This window comes from Euwallacea similis, chromosome 16 (assembly GCF_039881205.1).
Source record: "Euwallacea similis isolate ESF13 chromosome 16, ESF131.1, whole genome shotgun sequence".
NCBI classification, from domain to species: Eukaryota; Metazoa; Arthropoda; class Insecta; order Coleoptera; family Curculionidae; genus Euwallacea; species Euwallacea similis.
The window spans coordinates 3,519,520-3,533,470 of record NC_089624.1 but is presented as its reverse complement, the minus strand read 5'-3'; the positions used below and the strand labels follow the sequence as shown (position 1 = coordinate 3,533,470).

The following is a 13,951-nucleotide window of genomic DNA, read 5'->3' as shown; positions in this document are numbered from 1 at the left end:
GATAACACTACTAACCCGAGGAGGATCAAAGACAGGCCCATTATCGTTGACATCCAACACGTTGACTTTCAGGGTAGCAGTTCCAGTTTGAGGCGGCAGCCCGGTATCAATAGCTCCTATAATCAATGAGTACATAGAAATGGTTTCTCGGTCTAACTCTTTCGATGTCTGGATATCTCCAGATTGAGGGTCGATTTTAAATGCCTGTTCTATGTTACCCCCTATAATCGAGTAGCTGAATTGGTTGTTTTGGTATCTGACATCTTTGTCTACAGCTTTTACAGCTGTGACTTTAGTGCCTATTATTGCAGCTTCAGAAACATCAGCTTGATACAAATTTTGCAGGAATTCAGGTGGATCGTTGCCATCTTGTACCGTGACGATCACTTGAGCTTCATCTGTGTCATTGCCTCGAATTCCTCCAGCATTTTTGGCCATTACAGTCAGAACAATTCGGCTTTGGGTTTCTCTATCGAGATTTCTAGAGACGCTGATAGCCCCTGTTTCGCTATTGATGCTGAATCCTTTATCATTACTTGAACCTTTAATCAAGAGTTTGAATTGTTAATTTTTCTGTCAGAAGTGAAATCATGCTAGTGACTAAAACAATTATCATAACCGAAAAAGTATTAAGAAGCTTTTGTTTGTCGGGTCGTTTAAAATTGTACGTTCAGGGGTTTTAAGTTCACGAATTCTTAAACAGGAACGCAAATATGAGTACTTTCTTATTGTTTGTAAGTAGCACATGACGCTGATTTAGTTTGGATCAGACAAAAAAAAAGAAAAGCGAATTGTGAAATGGATGAGAGGCAATACCATATGAACATATGACAATATGGTTCCTTGAGCTGGGCTTAAATATTGATCTGCAGGTTTTTGACTGCAAATATATGAGTTCCGAAATTAACTTCAAACTCACCTACTAGAAGATAATACACTTTGCCATCTTCCCCTGAATCCTGATCGGTAGCCAAGACAGTTCCGATTTTAGTTCCAATGTCGGTACTCTCCGATACATCGAAATGAAAGGCGGATTGCACGAATTTTGGGTAAAATTCATTGACTCCTGTTACGTGGACATGCAAAGAAGTCTCGCTGTACATTGTCGAGTTCGGATTTGCTGCAACCACTGTTAGAGAATACGTGCTCTTTTCCTCGTAATCAAAAGAGGCTTTTGTTGTCACTTTTCCGGATTGTTGGTTGATGGCAAATAGATCCTTGTCAGCCCCTAATTAATAAATTAAAAAAATTACAGCTACTGTACTTAAATATACAGTCTTACCATCTGATATTGAATAAACAATAATAGCGTTCTTAGGAGAATCATCATCAGTGGCAATTAGTTGGCAGATCAATGACCCTGGAGGCTGGTTCTCAGCCAAATACGCATCATAAACAGTCTGATTGAATATAGGACTATTGTCATTGATGTCGGTCAATGTAATGGTCAACATAGACGTGGCTTTCTTCGCTTTGAAAGCCAAATCTTGAGCAGTGATATTTAGATGATACACTTGAACGGTGTCATAATCTAACGGCTGCAATATGCTGATTGCTCCAGTAATGGTGTCGATGGCGAAGTTCTTTTTTTCATTCCCTGAAGATATTTCATAGCGTATCATGCCGTTAGGCCCCTGGTCTCGATCTGTAGCTGTGGCAATGAGAATAGTCGACCCCAAGGGCTCATTTTCAGGCACGAATACTTGGTAATTAAGGGCAGCGAATACTGGGGGAAATTTGTTGTCACCGGTGACTATGATTGTCACAGTCGTTTCATCAATTTGGGGCGGAACTCCTTTGTCAGTAGCACGAATTCGCAGAATGTAAATAGAGCCAACCATATGCACCTAAATTTCACTTTTTTATCACGAAACTCATAGTTTCAATAATTACTTACAGTCTCCTTTAAGGAAATCCAGCCGCTGGTCCTGTCCACAATGAATTGACCAGTACTATTTCCGGCGACAATATCATATTCAATTTCAGCATTCACTCCAACATCAAAATCGTCTTTTGCAAACACTCGCAAGAGCTGCTGGCCGGGGTGGGCGTCTAATGGTACCGGGGAGAGGTACTCCTGTTGCTCAAATTTGGGAGCATTATTATTGGCATCTACAACATTAATGGTGACAGTGCATTCTGAAGACATTGGGGGTTTCCCGTTATCCGTAGCCAAGATTGTCAAGAAGTAAGTGTTCTCGGGAGAAGATTCCATACTGGTGTATTTGTATCTAAAGAGAAATTAATTAAAGTTTCTTCTAAAAGCACAATTCATTCCTACCGAATGCTCTGCTTGCTAAAGATCTCCCCTGAAGCTGGGTCAACAGCAAACAAATCCGAGGGCTGTTGAAGGCTGTAGCTAATCACAGAATTAGGTCCTTGTTTATCCCGGTCTGTTGCAATGACTTGTCCTACAAACACTACATCTCTTTGCAGCTCCGGGAAGTTGAAGCTGTAGTAGGAATGCTCAAACTCCGGAGCATTATCATTCTGGTCTTGAATGGTGATTGTTAAAGGAGTTTCTGCCCTCCAAGCATCGTCCACTGCAGCTACTTTCAGCAGATACTCGTCTTGTTGCTCTCTATCCAAATGACCTGGGACCAAACAATTGAGTAGAAATTAAAATTAGTGATTCATCAGACACACTTACCCATAACAGTAACATTTCCGCTAATGGGATCAATCTTGAATTTCTCTCCTGGATTCTCAGTGAAACTGTAAGTAGCATTTGCATTTTCCCCGATATCTTGATCAACACTGGTGACTTTAATGACAAAAGAGCCAATATCCACATTTTCAGTAACATTAACACTGAATAGTCTGGTGAACCTTGGAGGATTGTCATTCTTATCTAGCACTGTGACTAAGACAGTGGCAGTGCCAGTCATTTGAGGAACTCCCTGTTGATCAAACCTTGTTGTTCATGATTTTGAAAATTCATCCGAACTCACCTGATCTTCTGCGATTACAGTAAGCTCGTAACTGCCCATACTTTCCCTGTCCAGTTTAGCTTGAGTGTAGATCTCACCGCTGGCAGAGTCAATTTCAAAGGACTCTTGAAAGTCATTGAGTAGCTTATAAGAGACTCGCCCGTTTTCTCCGGAATCTAAGTCGGTAGCGTTGATTTGGGCTACTAAAAGTGGTGGGGTTTCTTCTTCCATCACCTAAAAAAGAAATTAAAAGAGATTTTCTAAGCGTCTTAGGCGAATAATACTTACTGTAGCGTTGTAAAGCTGACTAGACATTACAGGGACATTATCATTATAATCAGTAACGTTTATTGTAAAACGCAAAACGCTGCGCAATGGTGGGAAATCACTGTCTTGAGCCTCTACCCACACTTCGTACGTCTTAGCAGTCTCATAGTCCAAGCCTGTGCCTGCCACCTGGATTTCCCCAGAATTTCGGTCAATTTTCAAGGAGTCACCCACATTTCCCCCAGCTATTGCATATTTAATATCACCACTAGGGCCTTTTTTAGGAGACGTCGCTTTAAATTTTGCGACCACTTTTCCCTCCTCAATATTCTCCCCTAAGATAAAATGGGTTTTCCCTGGGGAACTCCATCGTGGAAACATTTGATCCGGCTTCAAGTGAATCTGCGATAAACATAAAGTTAAAACATCCAAAGTATGCCGATATTAAAACAACCTTTAATTCAGCGCTGGTCTTCCTGGAGGGCTTTCCTCCATCCTCCGCCTCAATATCCAGATTGAATATTTTGGTGGAAGATCTCTGCATGTTGTAAAGGGCTCGTACAACTCCAGTGCGCTTATCGATGGTAAAATTGTGGGAGTGTTCCCCTGTTAGGGTGTAGGTGATTTTACTGTTACGGCCTGAATCCTCATCAGTGGCCCTGGCACCGAATACGAATTCAGATGCTTTGGTTTCATCAGAAACGTAGACCTGAATATAAAATTTTTAATCACCGAATGACTCAAGGTTCTAATATATTACCTCATATTTGGAAGCTTCAAAAACAGGTGAATTATCATTCTCATCCAAGATTGTAATAGTGAGATTCACTGCACTAGCTCGTGGGTCAGTAGCTGAGCAATCTTGGGCCATTAGGGTCAAAAAGTACTTATCAGTTTCTTCCCTATCTAAAGCTGCATTAGTGGTTACCACTCCCGTGTCTTCATCAACTTTAAATCCTATCGAGATTTGTAGTTAACATTTTGTTGTTATAGTTGGAAATGGGACAACAAACCGTCAATTTTGTCTCCTAAAAGGGTATATCGTATCTTAGCATTTAGGCCATCATCTTTGTCAGTTGCAGTAGCTGTGAGAATCCAGGTACCAACTGGCGAATTTTCCTTTATGGTGGCGTAATAGGACTGTCTTTTGAATTCCGGACTATGATCATTGACGTCTTGGACTACGATTCGTAATGTGCCAGTACCAGTCATTGGAGGTGAACCTATTGGAGAATTTTTCAAACTATAAAATGGGAAGGGAAATTAAAGTTGCAATACTCGGTATATGGGTATGTCTACTGTTAAAAGGAGTAACAAGGTGCCATTTCACAAAGCTTATGTAGTAAAAGGTCAGTTCTAGTAGTTATTATTAATTGGTTGATGGTGAGAACTGATTTAATCGTTTCAGAACAAACAAAATTTTCATAAAGAATACATTTTTCCCGTAAAGTGAAAAATAAGAAATTTTCTCCTATTGGCAACTCCATCCGGGGACATACTTTAGATTTTATATAGATCTTTTTCATCATCGGGAGGAACATGAAATTTTGTATCAAATGAGATCATTCTGAGTAACATGGCGTGTGTGATCTTTTTAGTGCTGATGCCGGACAGGAAGTATAGATATCACAGATCTGAGCTTTATACCCAATATATGATTTTTTTCTAAAATTGCGGACTAATTAAGACTTTTGAAGGAAGAAATAGTTTCATCATCATAAATAACATAACACTTTCCATCGGAAATATATATTGTATTTCTATATATTTATCTCTCAGGGATTATCAGCGCGTTCGCAGAGTAGTCTTCTCATTTTTATTTAGGAATTCAAGTTCATTTATCTAGATCATAGAAGACATCAGATCATTGACACGGAAGGTAGTTAAGAGAACGATATAACTTATGATTTCTGGTGAAGAGCAACTGTGGCGCAATTAGACGCAAAACACTAGTACCACAGCAACCTGCCTGACATCCGCACATTATAAATCAGAAGTTTCTAATTCAGTCAATTCTTGTTTCTTAGCGGGAACCATAAAATACATTAGTATGCGTATATTGCTCATATAGAGTCACCAATTCTTATCTGGAAAGTGAAGGCATGATTACACGCGATAATAAAACCAATTCCAAAGTGCTGATACTAATCTCTACTATCGCTGCCGACTATATTTATTCAGATCGTCAAATGCCCCAAAGGACAAGTTCCAGTAACCTGTTCCTCATGCCGTGAGTTACGTAAACAGTACTGGCTTGAGAAACTAATTCTCCTCAATACAAATTTCTCGTCTGCTGGTCTCAACATAGATACAACAATAAAATTTTACGATGGAAAGTTCATTTTGTGATGACTATCTCTTGTAGACCGCCGGCTGAAAAAACGGCACTTGACCCTCCGGTTCAAATCTATAATAACTCCGGACAAGTATAACAATAGGCGAGCTGCACGACCTGACTTGTCCCCGTTTGATATTTTCAACAAGGAGAGCTGGAATTTAGAATGGAACGATCGATTGATGCTTATCAACCTAACTAGGTTTATAAACTATAGCTTAGCACATTCATACGGGCATGTAGGCTCATAAGTCGCAACGATCACTAAAACGCGATAAAAAAGAAGTCGAACTCGTTGGCAGCAGTCGCGAATTAAAAAGTAGCGGTAGTTGGTTGAATTTTTAATTGTTTGTTGGCGTTGCATTGTCCCAACAGAAAAACTTAATGCGCTTTTGGCTCTTTGTGCGATTGTTTCGACCCGATAGCTTCACAGCTCAGTGGCGTAACCAGCACCCTTCAAGGCTCAGTCAACAAGACGAATCTGGTCACACGCCAGCACTACACAAAAATCCATTTTAAAAGAGTGTTTAACAATTTCTGGTCCATTGCAGATGACCATCGCTCGACGAATTTGACCCCGTCGTCGAGGAATTAGCGCTGGTGACTTAGCAATTTATTGAACGGTCAAAGGCCAACTCCTATCTTTTAAATAAGGAGTCCACTTTGCTGTATGTGTACCAGTCGATATTTAATCTTTAGTCAGCTCAGCAGAAGAAAAAACCAACACCCAACTGACGACCTGGGGGGCTCCTATTTATGTATTTTCCTATACCTTATAGAATACTCATGTTTAAACTATTAAAAGAGCTGCACTTAGAAGATCATCAAGGTCAATTTATGATGCCTCGAAGCACTCTCAAATAGATACTAAATAATATTGCAACGGAACTTGGTGCTTGTTAGAGTCGTAAGAAAAGAAGATATGGCGATTTATTGCCTCGAAGATACTTTTATATTTTATGATACACGCAGAGTGATGGACTAAAATGGTTATGGGATTATCCTCTTGGAAACTCAATGAAATTGACGTTAATTTAGAGACGAAAATTGTCTGACGGTTCGCAAGTTGATCTTCTGATCAGCTTTGTACCACCTCGAACGCACCCGAAATGGGCATTTTCAATATTACCAATCCTCAAATTTTGACCTTCAATATCTTCGGCAGCTGCGAAGCTATGACTAGCGTAAAGTATTTTAACTGCATTTCTAGAAGTCTCAGTCTTCATGTAAAGTACCACAGATGGACAGAACTCACATTCGCCATCAATTAGGGAAATCGCTTCTTGGAGCTCCCAAAACTTCTAAAACATTCACAAGTGAGACAAGAGCACTTTCCCGGGTTATATGGGTCATTTAGAATCAGATCTCCTCAAATGATGGAAAAACATCCATCTTATTATCCTATAAAGTTCAACTATAAAGGAATATAAGCCATTTATTTGAATGTGAAGCGAAGGACATTTTATCGAAAAGATCCTGAAGGACTCCTCAAAACACAGATTGTTTCTTCAAAAGACCGTTCATAGATATTTCAACGTCCGCAAAGTAAATGAACCCTATATATTGCAACAATATTAGCAGGTTCATATACCTGGCCGCCCATGGCAGAAAGTGCACTCTGTTAGGAATTTTTTAATTTGTCCACCGGCTATAAAAATGGAGAAGCAGCGCGATAAATCAAACTGATTTACAGCGATAAATCTTTACGCAGCTATTAGCCCGAAATAATGAATATACCTATCCCATATACGAGTGCGGGACAAGCGAAAAATATCTCAGAAACGTACATCTGGCTATATTTGCAGCTTGTCCACGTAAGTATTTATTTTAGTATTCCCTTGTAGGGGTTTTTTCAGGCAGTGGACGAATGTTTCAGCCCATAAGGAAGCTTGCTTTTCTCTATGAAGCTGTCATTTTTCTGAAACTTAATGATCTGTAAATTCGAGCTACTTGGAGTAGTACTACCCTAAAGGTGCCAATTAGATCGCAGGCTTTCGAATCAAAAGTGTAGTCAAGTGCATCGTTTAAACGTGACCAAATCTCGCACCAGTTAAGTGATCGATTTCGTGCCAGCTACCGTATTCGATTTACTAAAATAACAGATCATTTTAGGTCCGGACCGAAGAGTCGAGCTTTTAAATCGAATAACGATTTATTACCGAATCGCATTGCCAATAAGACGCTAATTATAATAATTGGGAAGCCGATCTTTAGTAACCGATAAACAAGTAACCGATATTTTCCTTGTTAATTCGATTAGTGATTGAAGTTTACTAGTAATCTTTGTTGGGAGCAATTTTACAGTAATTTTGGAAATTTTAATTAACATTGTAAAAGAAACATTTAAATAAGCAAAAGAACACAACAGAAGAAGACTGCAGAATTTTTCAAAATTAAAAAAATGTTGCCTTAAACACTTCATCTACATTTTCTTGTTTTATTTACACTTAGATTTTCACCGGCTTCTTGGACTCCGAATTATATTTAAACACCTCTCTCCTCTTTTGAATCCTCCTTCTTGGTTAAAGAAATTTAGAGAATTTTCTCATAACCAGCACATTGAATTTTCAATTAGGAAGCTGCGTGAAATGAACAGATTTAGAGTATAGAATGTGATTTTCTTCTATATAAATTAATGAAAAAAAATGGGTTAGCATATACAAGGAAATAGTAACAAACAATAAGTGCTGCGTTCTACGTTTAAAAAAAAAATTTAATTTAATTTAAATTGCCAAAACTTACCAGTGTCCATTGCTACGAGACTGAGCACGTATTCCTCCTGAATTTCACGGTCGAGGGGTTGTAATAGAGAGACATCTCCGGTAGAGGCGTTTATACGGAAAATATCGGTGTCTCCTTCTTTAATGAAGTATCTACAGCAGTTCTCACAATCAGAAACAATAAACTCCTAAAGAAATTAAAATAAAATACCTAACGAGATTATTGAAGGGCGGTGTATCAGCATCATAGGCTTGGACTGTGATTACATAGCCTCCATTAGGAGGAACTACGTTCTCCATTACACATGCCAAATATGGTGAATCCAGAAAAGTTGGTGGATTGTCATTAATATCAGAAACCTAAATATAACATCAAATTAAATTGTTCTGTTCGACAAAACCTATCAACTTACCAAAATGGTTATTTCAGCCACATCAGACCTCACCGTTTCCTCACTAATATCGCCAGCGCAGTCCTCAGCTTTAACTGTGAGGATGTATTTGGACTTTCGTTCGAAGTTCAAATTCTTGGCAACTCGTACGATTCCAGTATCTTCAGCAATGCTGAAATCGCGGTTAGCGTCCCCATTGCTAATGGAATAGCGCACTTTGCCGTTGAGACCATCATCTATGTCAGTGGCTGAGACCTAAAATTTTCTTTCTAGAGATGTGGATGATTAAGCATCAATGGTCTTACTCGAAGAACCATGGCTCCAATTGAGGCATTTTCAGCTATACTGGCACTATACTGTCGCGGATCGAAAACTGGGTTGTTATCATTTTCATCTAAGACTTTAATTGCTATAGTCATGTTAGCACTCTTTGAAGGTTCCCCTCTATCTCTAGCCATCACCATTATCGTATAGTTGCCCGTAATTTCTCTGTCAATATTATCAGCAACCCTCAAAACCCCATCTACTGACCCCAACGAAAAAATTCGATTTGGGGCTAAAGAATATTCAATGTAGCCATTTCGTCCTTAAAAAGAATAGCTGTTAATATACGAAATAAAACCAATATATCACAATTGTACCCTCATCTTTGTCTATAGCTTTAATGACCATTACAACAGTGTTCTTGGCGACATTTTCCATGACGCTGGTTTCGTTCGAGGTGACAAACTCGGGGGCCAAATCATTTACGTCTCTGACAATAATGGCGACCTGAAATTTCGTAAATGGGTCAGTGTGGAGCCATTCAAGCCACGAAATCGCGATGTTTCGGGGTCAAACGGATGATCACGGCATTTATGTAAATTCGACCGGCTGATTGGAAAGGACGCCGTGATTAGATGGGAAAGATTGGAAAGTAATAAGTAGATGTCACGGATTCTGGCATAGGGGTTAATAAGGAATTTTAATCCAAAATTTACTAGGTAAGTTTAGTTCCTATATAAATTATATGATATAGATTGATATACGAGATATAGATTTGATGCAAGATGGAGCCTAATTGTAATGATGATTGTATATATAAAAGATCAAAAGTCCCGCATAAATTCGTTAAACATTGAAGGAAATATTTTTCATGAAAATGCTGGAACACGTCAAATATTGTTTTTAGTTATGCGTCTTTTAAAGATATCGACTTGTATACAAGGTTACCATATAGTAAATAAATGTACTTTTCCATGTCTTTTTTGTGGCAATCCATGTATATTATGACATTTTTGCGTTCTTTGAGAAATTTTGAACATATTTCATGTAATCTACCCATGTCTAAATTCAACAGTTGAAATATTTGCGCAATATGGCAATTGGAGTGGTCTGCTAGATAACCTGACTTCACCCCTATGGACTTTTCTATGGAGTTATCTAATACATAGGATATATTTAAATAAACCTAACAATATTGAAGAATTAAAAAGAATTTAATTACTCAAGAAGCTCAACAAATACCTCTTGAAATGATAAAAAAATTCTTGAGAAATTTTAATTGAGACTTGCCCACTGTCAGGTTAGTTTAGATTAGGATTAGGTCAACGCGACACAGTTCGAAAGTTAAATACATTACATTATAGTAGTTTATATTGTTATTTTTTAAGTATTGATATTTCTATTGTTATTTATGTTGCTTGTAATTTTTTTCGAAAACTGTTGAATCTAAATATGGGTATGTTATATGAAACATGTTTACAATTTATCAAAGAACTCAAAAACGTTATAATATACATACATGGAGTTCCATAAGAAAAAAATGAAAAAGTATATTTATCTACTACATGGGTAACCTTGTATACATGTGTGTTACATCAAAAAATGCACAGTTAAAATAATATTTGACGTGTTCCAGCATTTTCATCAAAAATATTTCCTTCAATTTTTAACCAATTTATACGGGACTTTTGATCCTCTATGTATAAGCAATTGAATGATGATATTCATAATTCAAGAGTCGGCACGAATAACGCTGTAACTTACAATTTCTAATTCGAAAGTGAAAAGTTTTCCAACATTTTTTTATTTAGATTTTTCTCATTATTTTTGAGAAAAACAAATCCTCATGTAAGATAATCACGGAAACACCCAGTATAATACTTAGGAATTAAACAGAGAATTTATCTCAGATTTTTAGCATTTAATTGTTCGATGTGGGAAAATTGTCATTTTTACATGATACAACGTGGTTGCTATTTCATGAGTCAGGAATTTTGTTTTTTTTTGTAAAATTCGAAGGAATGGTTGGGGAAATTGTTAAAAAAGTGTGTATGCGATACAATGATCAATAAAATTCTCAAAAAAATGGTCAAATAAAAATCTCAGCGGTTTGACGTCTCATTGTGTTCTTTGTTAAGTCAAAAACTCGTTTTAACTCACGGCAAAGCCAACAAGCTACTCTATTCGATTCTATGGAAAATCCCCTCGAGTTTCTTGAAAAGGAAAAAAACTTTTCAGAAGTGTTTTGAAAAAAATCATGGCCTTGTTATCGGCATTTTGAATGGTGGAGTTGGTTCATATTTTTCCTTTTGATTGTTCAAAATCCATGTTTCTTATTATGACAAACAACTGTCGATACGTTGATAAATAAGGAAAACGTTCTTAATTAATTAAATTTAATAGTTAAAACACGGAATGTACATAGCACATATGGTATAGTTCGTCTAAAACGCTCCATTTCTGCGAAAGCGAAAGCAAAAGTCCAGCGTCACTAGTAATGGTTACCATTGAACAGTAAGGTTCAGCACTTTAAGTATAAATCAATGGAAGTCACCATTAGGTTTTTTCTGGTATAGGTGGAAATAACATTAATAACATGAGACCACCCAGCACAACACGATCAAAGCTCATTGAAACGATGTTCCCATTTGGTGCTCATGACTTCACAAAAGAGCATTTCATCAGTCTCATTAGTTGAATCGCACTAGACTGTAAAAAGAGGGCTTCTCGAGGGATTTAAAAAAGTTAAGGATCATCACATTGGCATACCAGCGGGACCTGTGTCAACACTAGAAAGCGGAGGTGCAAGATCATTAAGACTTGCCAAGTGTTTGTTCAACAAATAGACGCGAGTTGATTCAAGGTGTTAGACCTGACAGTGAAAATAAATATCAGTAGATTAAGTTTTTCATTGTCAAGGTTACCTGCACTGTGGACGAGAGCTTTTTCTCGGGGAAAACTGCCTGGTCCGAGGCCGTGACGATCAAGTTGTACAAACTGACCGTCTCCCTGTCCAAAAGACGAGCTGTGGTGATGGTTCCGTTGGAGGCGATTTCGAAGTCGCCACTCGCATCCCCAGAGGTGATGCTGTATGTGATTTTACCATTTTCACCTGTAACAATTAAAGTTCTGAGAAGCTGGGCCGGGGGTCCTTCGTGAAAATATTAAATATAGCAAGCGGTGCTATGATATTCTTTGTCATTGTAATTAACGGACATCGGGGCAATTCGGACCGCATTGTTGCCTGGGCAAATTTTAATTATTTGGCCCGTTTGGCCGTCTGTGGTAAGGCCGCGCGATTCGACACACCTTTCCGTTAAAATCTTTTAATTTGAGCGTGAAGGGCACAACAACACGCCTTCTGTCTCTCTCCATCGCTTCCCATGCTGCTTGTCAAATGAAGACGTATAAATTGACAGAGAGAATAACGCCGTACAAAAAACAATCTCTGGTTGTTCGTACTTTTGCGCCGACAACCGCAACTTTAATAACGCGATGGGTTTCGTCTACCATTGACGTAATGGTTCTCGTGGTATTCCGAGAAGACGAAAATTCAGGGCCGTAGTAGCAGGTATTTCACGTTGTTGGTCATTGTTGGTCATTTTTGGTCGCACGCACCAATTGAGAGAAGACTTAGTAGTACAACCAATTGCTAGGGGCTCGATTCTGCAACGCGGAAAGCAGAGCGTTCCCTGCCGAAGTACGTCAAAATGACTTATGAAATCAGTTCTAGGAGGCTAACAAGCTCATGTCATTGTCACGTCATTTCAGAGTCTGGACTGCGCAGAATCTGGTCTTAGGTCTGCAGAGATTCGCCGTGACATGTAGCTCCTATTGCGTAAGAATGGAGGCGCTAGCGATTATGGAGGACATTGAAATGTGTATTGGATGAGTTTTCCAATTACAAACATATTCTCACTTTAGAAGCCATTATGAAACCAACTGGAAAATTGAGCACCTATCTACCTTTCAGACCTCACCGAGAAATTGTGGATACGATAAATATATGGGGACGATAAATTTCTCGTTAAGTTGGAAAAAATGTACGTTGCCCAGTTAGTCATAAAAGTCATAACTCTCAAATTCATTGTGTTGAGTTATTACGTACTTACTATAACTCAAAATGCCATCCAAAGTGATTTATTTAGAAACTTTGTTTATTATGGACACGCTCATAACATGTTGACTAATTGCAGATTTGACTTTTGAGAGATACGACTTTCAAGCAAAAGTTGTAAATGCAGGAACTCATGTAAAGGTAAAATTATGAATGCTCTCAATTTTAACTGCAATGTAATTACATATTGGTCAGATTCTCGGTTCTAAGGAAAGTAGCTTGACGCTATACTTAACAACACATAATTTGCTCCACTGCCTTAAGCCCCTCAAAGACCAGGGGAATTTACTAAAGGAAAAAAGTGTCTTCGTATTTATGTCACAAAAGCTAGACCATTTTTAATACAATATTTGGGACATACTTGTACTTTTAGAAACTGTAATTAATTAATAAGGCAATTTAAGCATAAGCGTCCCTGTATCTTTCTCTCACTGTTTCTGAGTTATAAAAACTGGTATGTACTTGAATAATTTGTAATAAAAATATTTCAGTGTCTTCACCTTGTTGCCAACAAAAATTCAACTGTTTTTATAATAGAAACTGTTATCTAGCGGGATGATTTTGACTATACAGGGTGGTTCACAGAGCTCGCTCCACAGAAAATTAGGCATTTTCTGAAATCGTATTTGAAATAAAGTGGGTAGCCAGCCATAATCGGCTGCTGCAAGTCTAAAAGATGATATCACTTGTGGAAATACCGGAAATCGACTTAAACTTTATTTCTTTTTTTTAACGGTACCCTATTTTTATTTCATATTCAGATCCAAGATCGATTTTTTATCAATTATAGCTTTGAACATATATTTTGCGCAATAAATTACAGTTGCAGAGGTGCATCAAGAAATTTATAAAGTCCTAAACCAGAGGAATGATCTACATTAGACGGTTTTACCTTTATTTTTTTACTGTAACACAAGACTTCAAGT

General features: G+C 38.0%; 1 protein-coding gene across 3 annotated transcripts in view; it reads right to left on the bottom strand.

Annotated features, from left to right (window-relative positions):
* Positions 1-13,951, bottom strand: part of ft (cadherin-related tumor suppressor fat) — a 105,654-nt gene that overhangs the window by 6,285 nt on the left and 85,418 nt on the right. For all 3 annotated transcript variants that reach the window (XM_066398061.1, XM_066398064.1, XM_066398065.1), the window contains exons 12-28: positions 11,833-12,020; positions 9,286-9,415; positions 8,950-9,230; positions 8,666-8,899; positions 8,464-8,612; positions 8,275-8,405; positions 4,211-4,420; positions 3,958-4,154; positions 3,652-3,906; positions 3,219-3,599; positions 2,952-3,164; positions 2,651-2,900; positions 2,282-2,594; positions 1,898-2,231; positions 1,283-1,847; positions 920-1,228; positions 16-542 (exon numbers count right to left, since the gene is read on the bottom strand). In XM_066398061.1, coding sequence (XP_066254158.1) covers positions 16-542; positions 920-1,228; positions 1,283-1,847; positions 1,898-2,231; positions 2,282-2,594; positions 2,651-2,900; positions 2,952-3,164; positions 3,219-3,599; positions 3,652-3,906; positions 3,958-4,154; positions 4,211-4,420; positions 8,275-8,405; positions 8,464-8,612; positions 8,666-8,899; positions 8,950-9,230; positions 9,286-9,415; positions 11,833-12,020 — 4,667 coding nt within the window. The remainder of the gene's footprint in view (positions 1-15; positions 543-919; positions 1,229-1,282; positions 1,848-1,897; positions 2,232-2,281; positions 2,595-2,650; positions 2,901-2,951; positions 3,165-3,218; positions 3,600-3,651; positions 3,907-3,957; positions 4,155-4,210; positions 4,421-8,274; positions 8,406-8,463; positions 8,613-8,665; positions 8,900-8,949; positions 9,231-9,285; positions 9,416-11,832; positions 12,021-13,951) is intronic.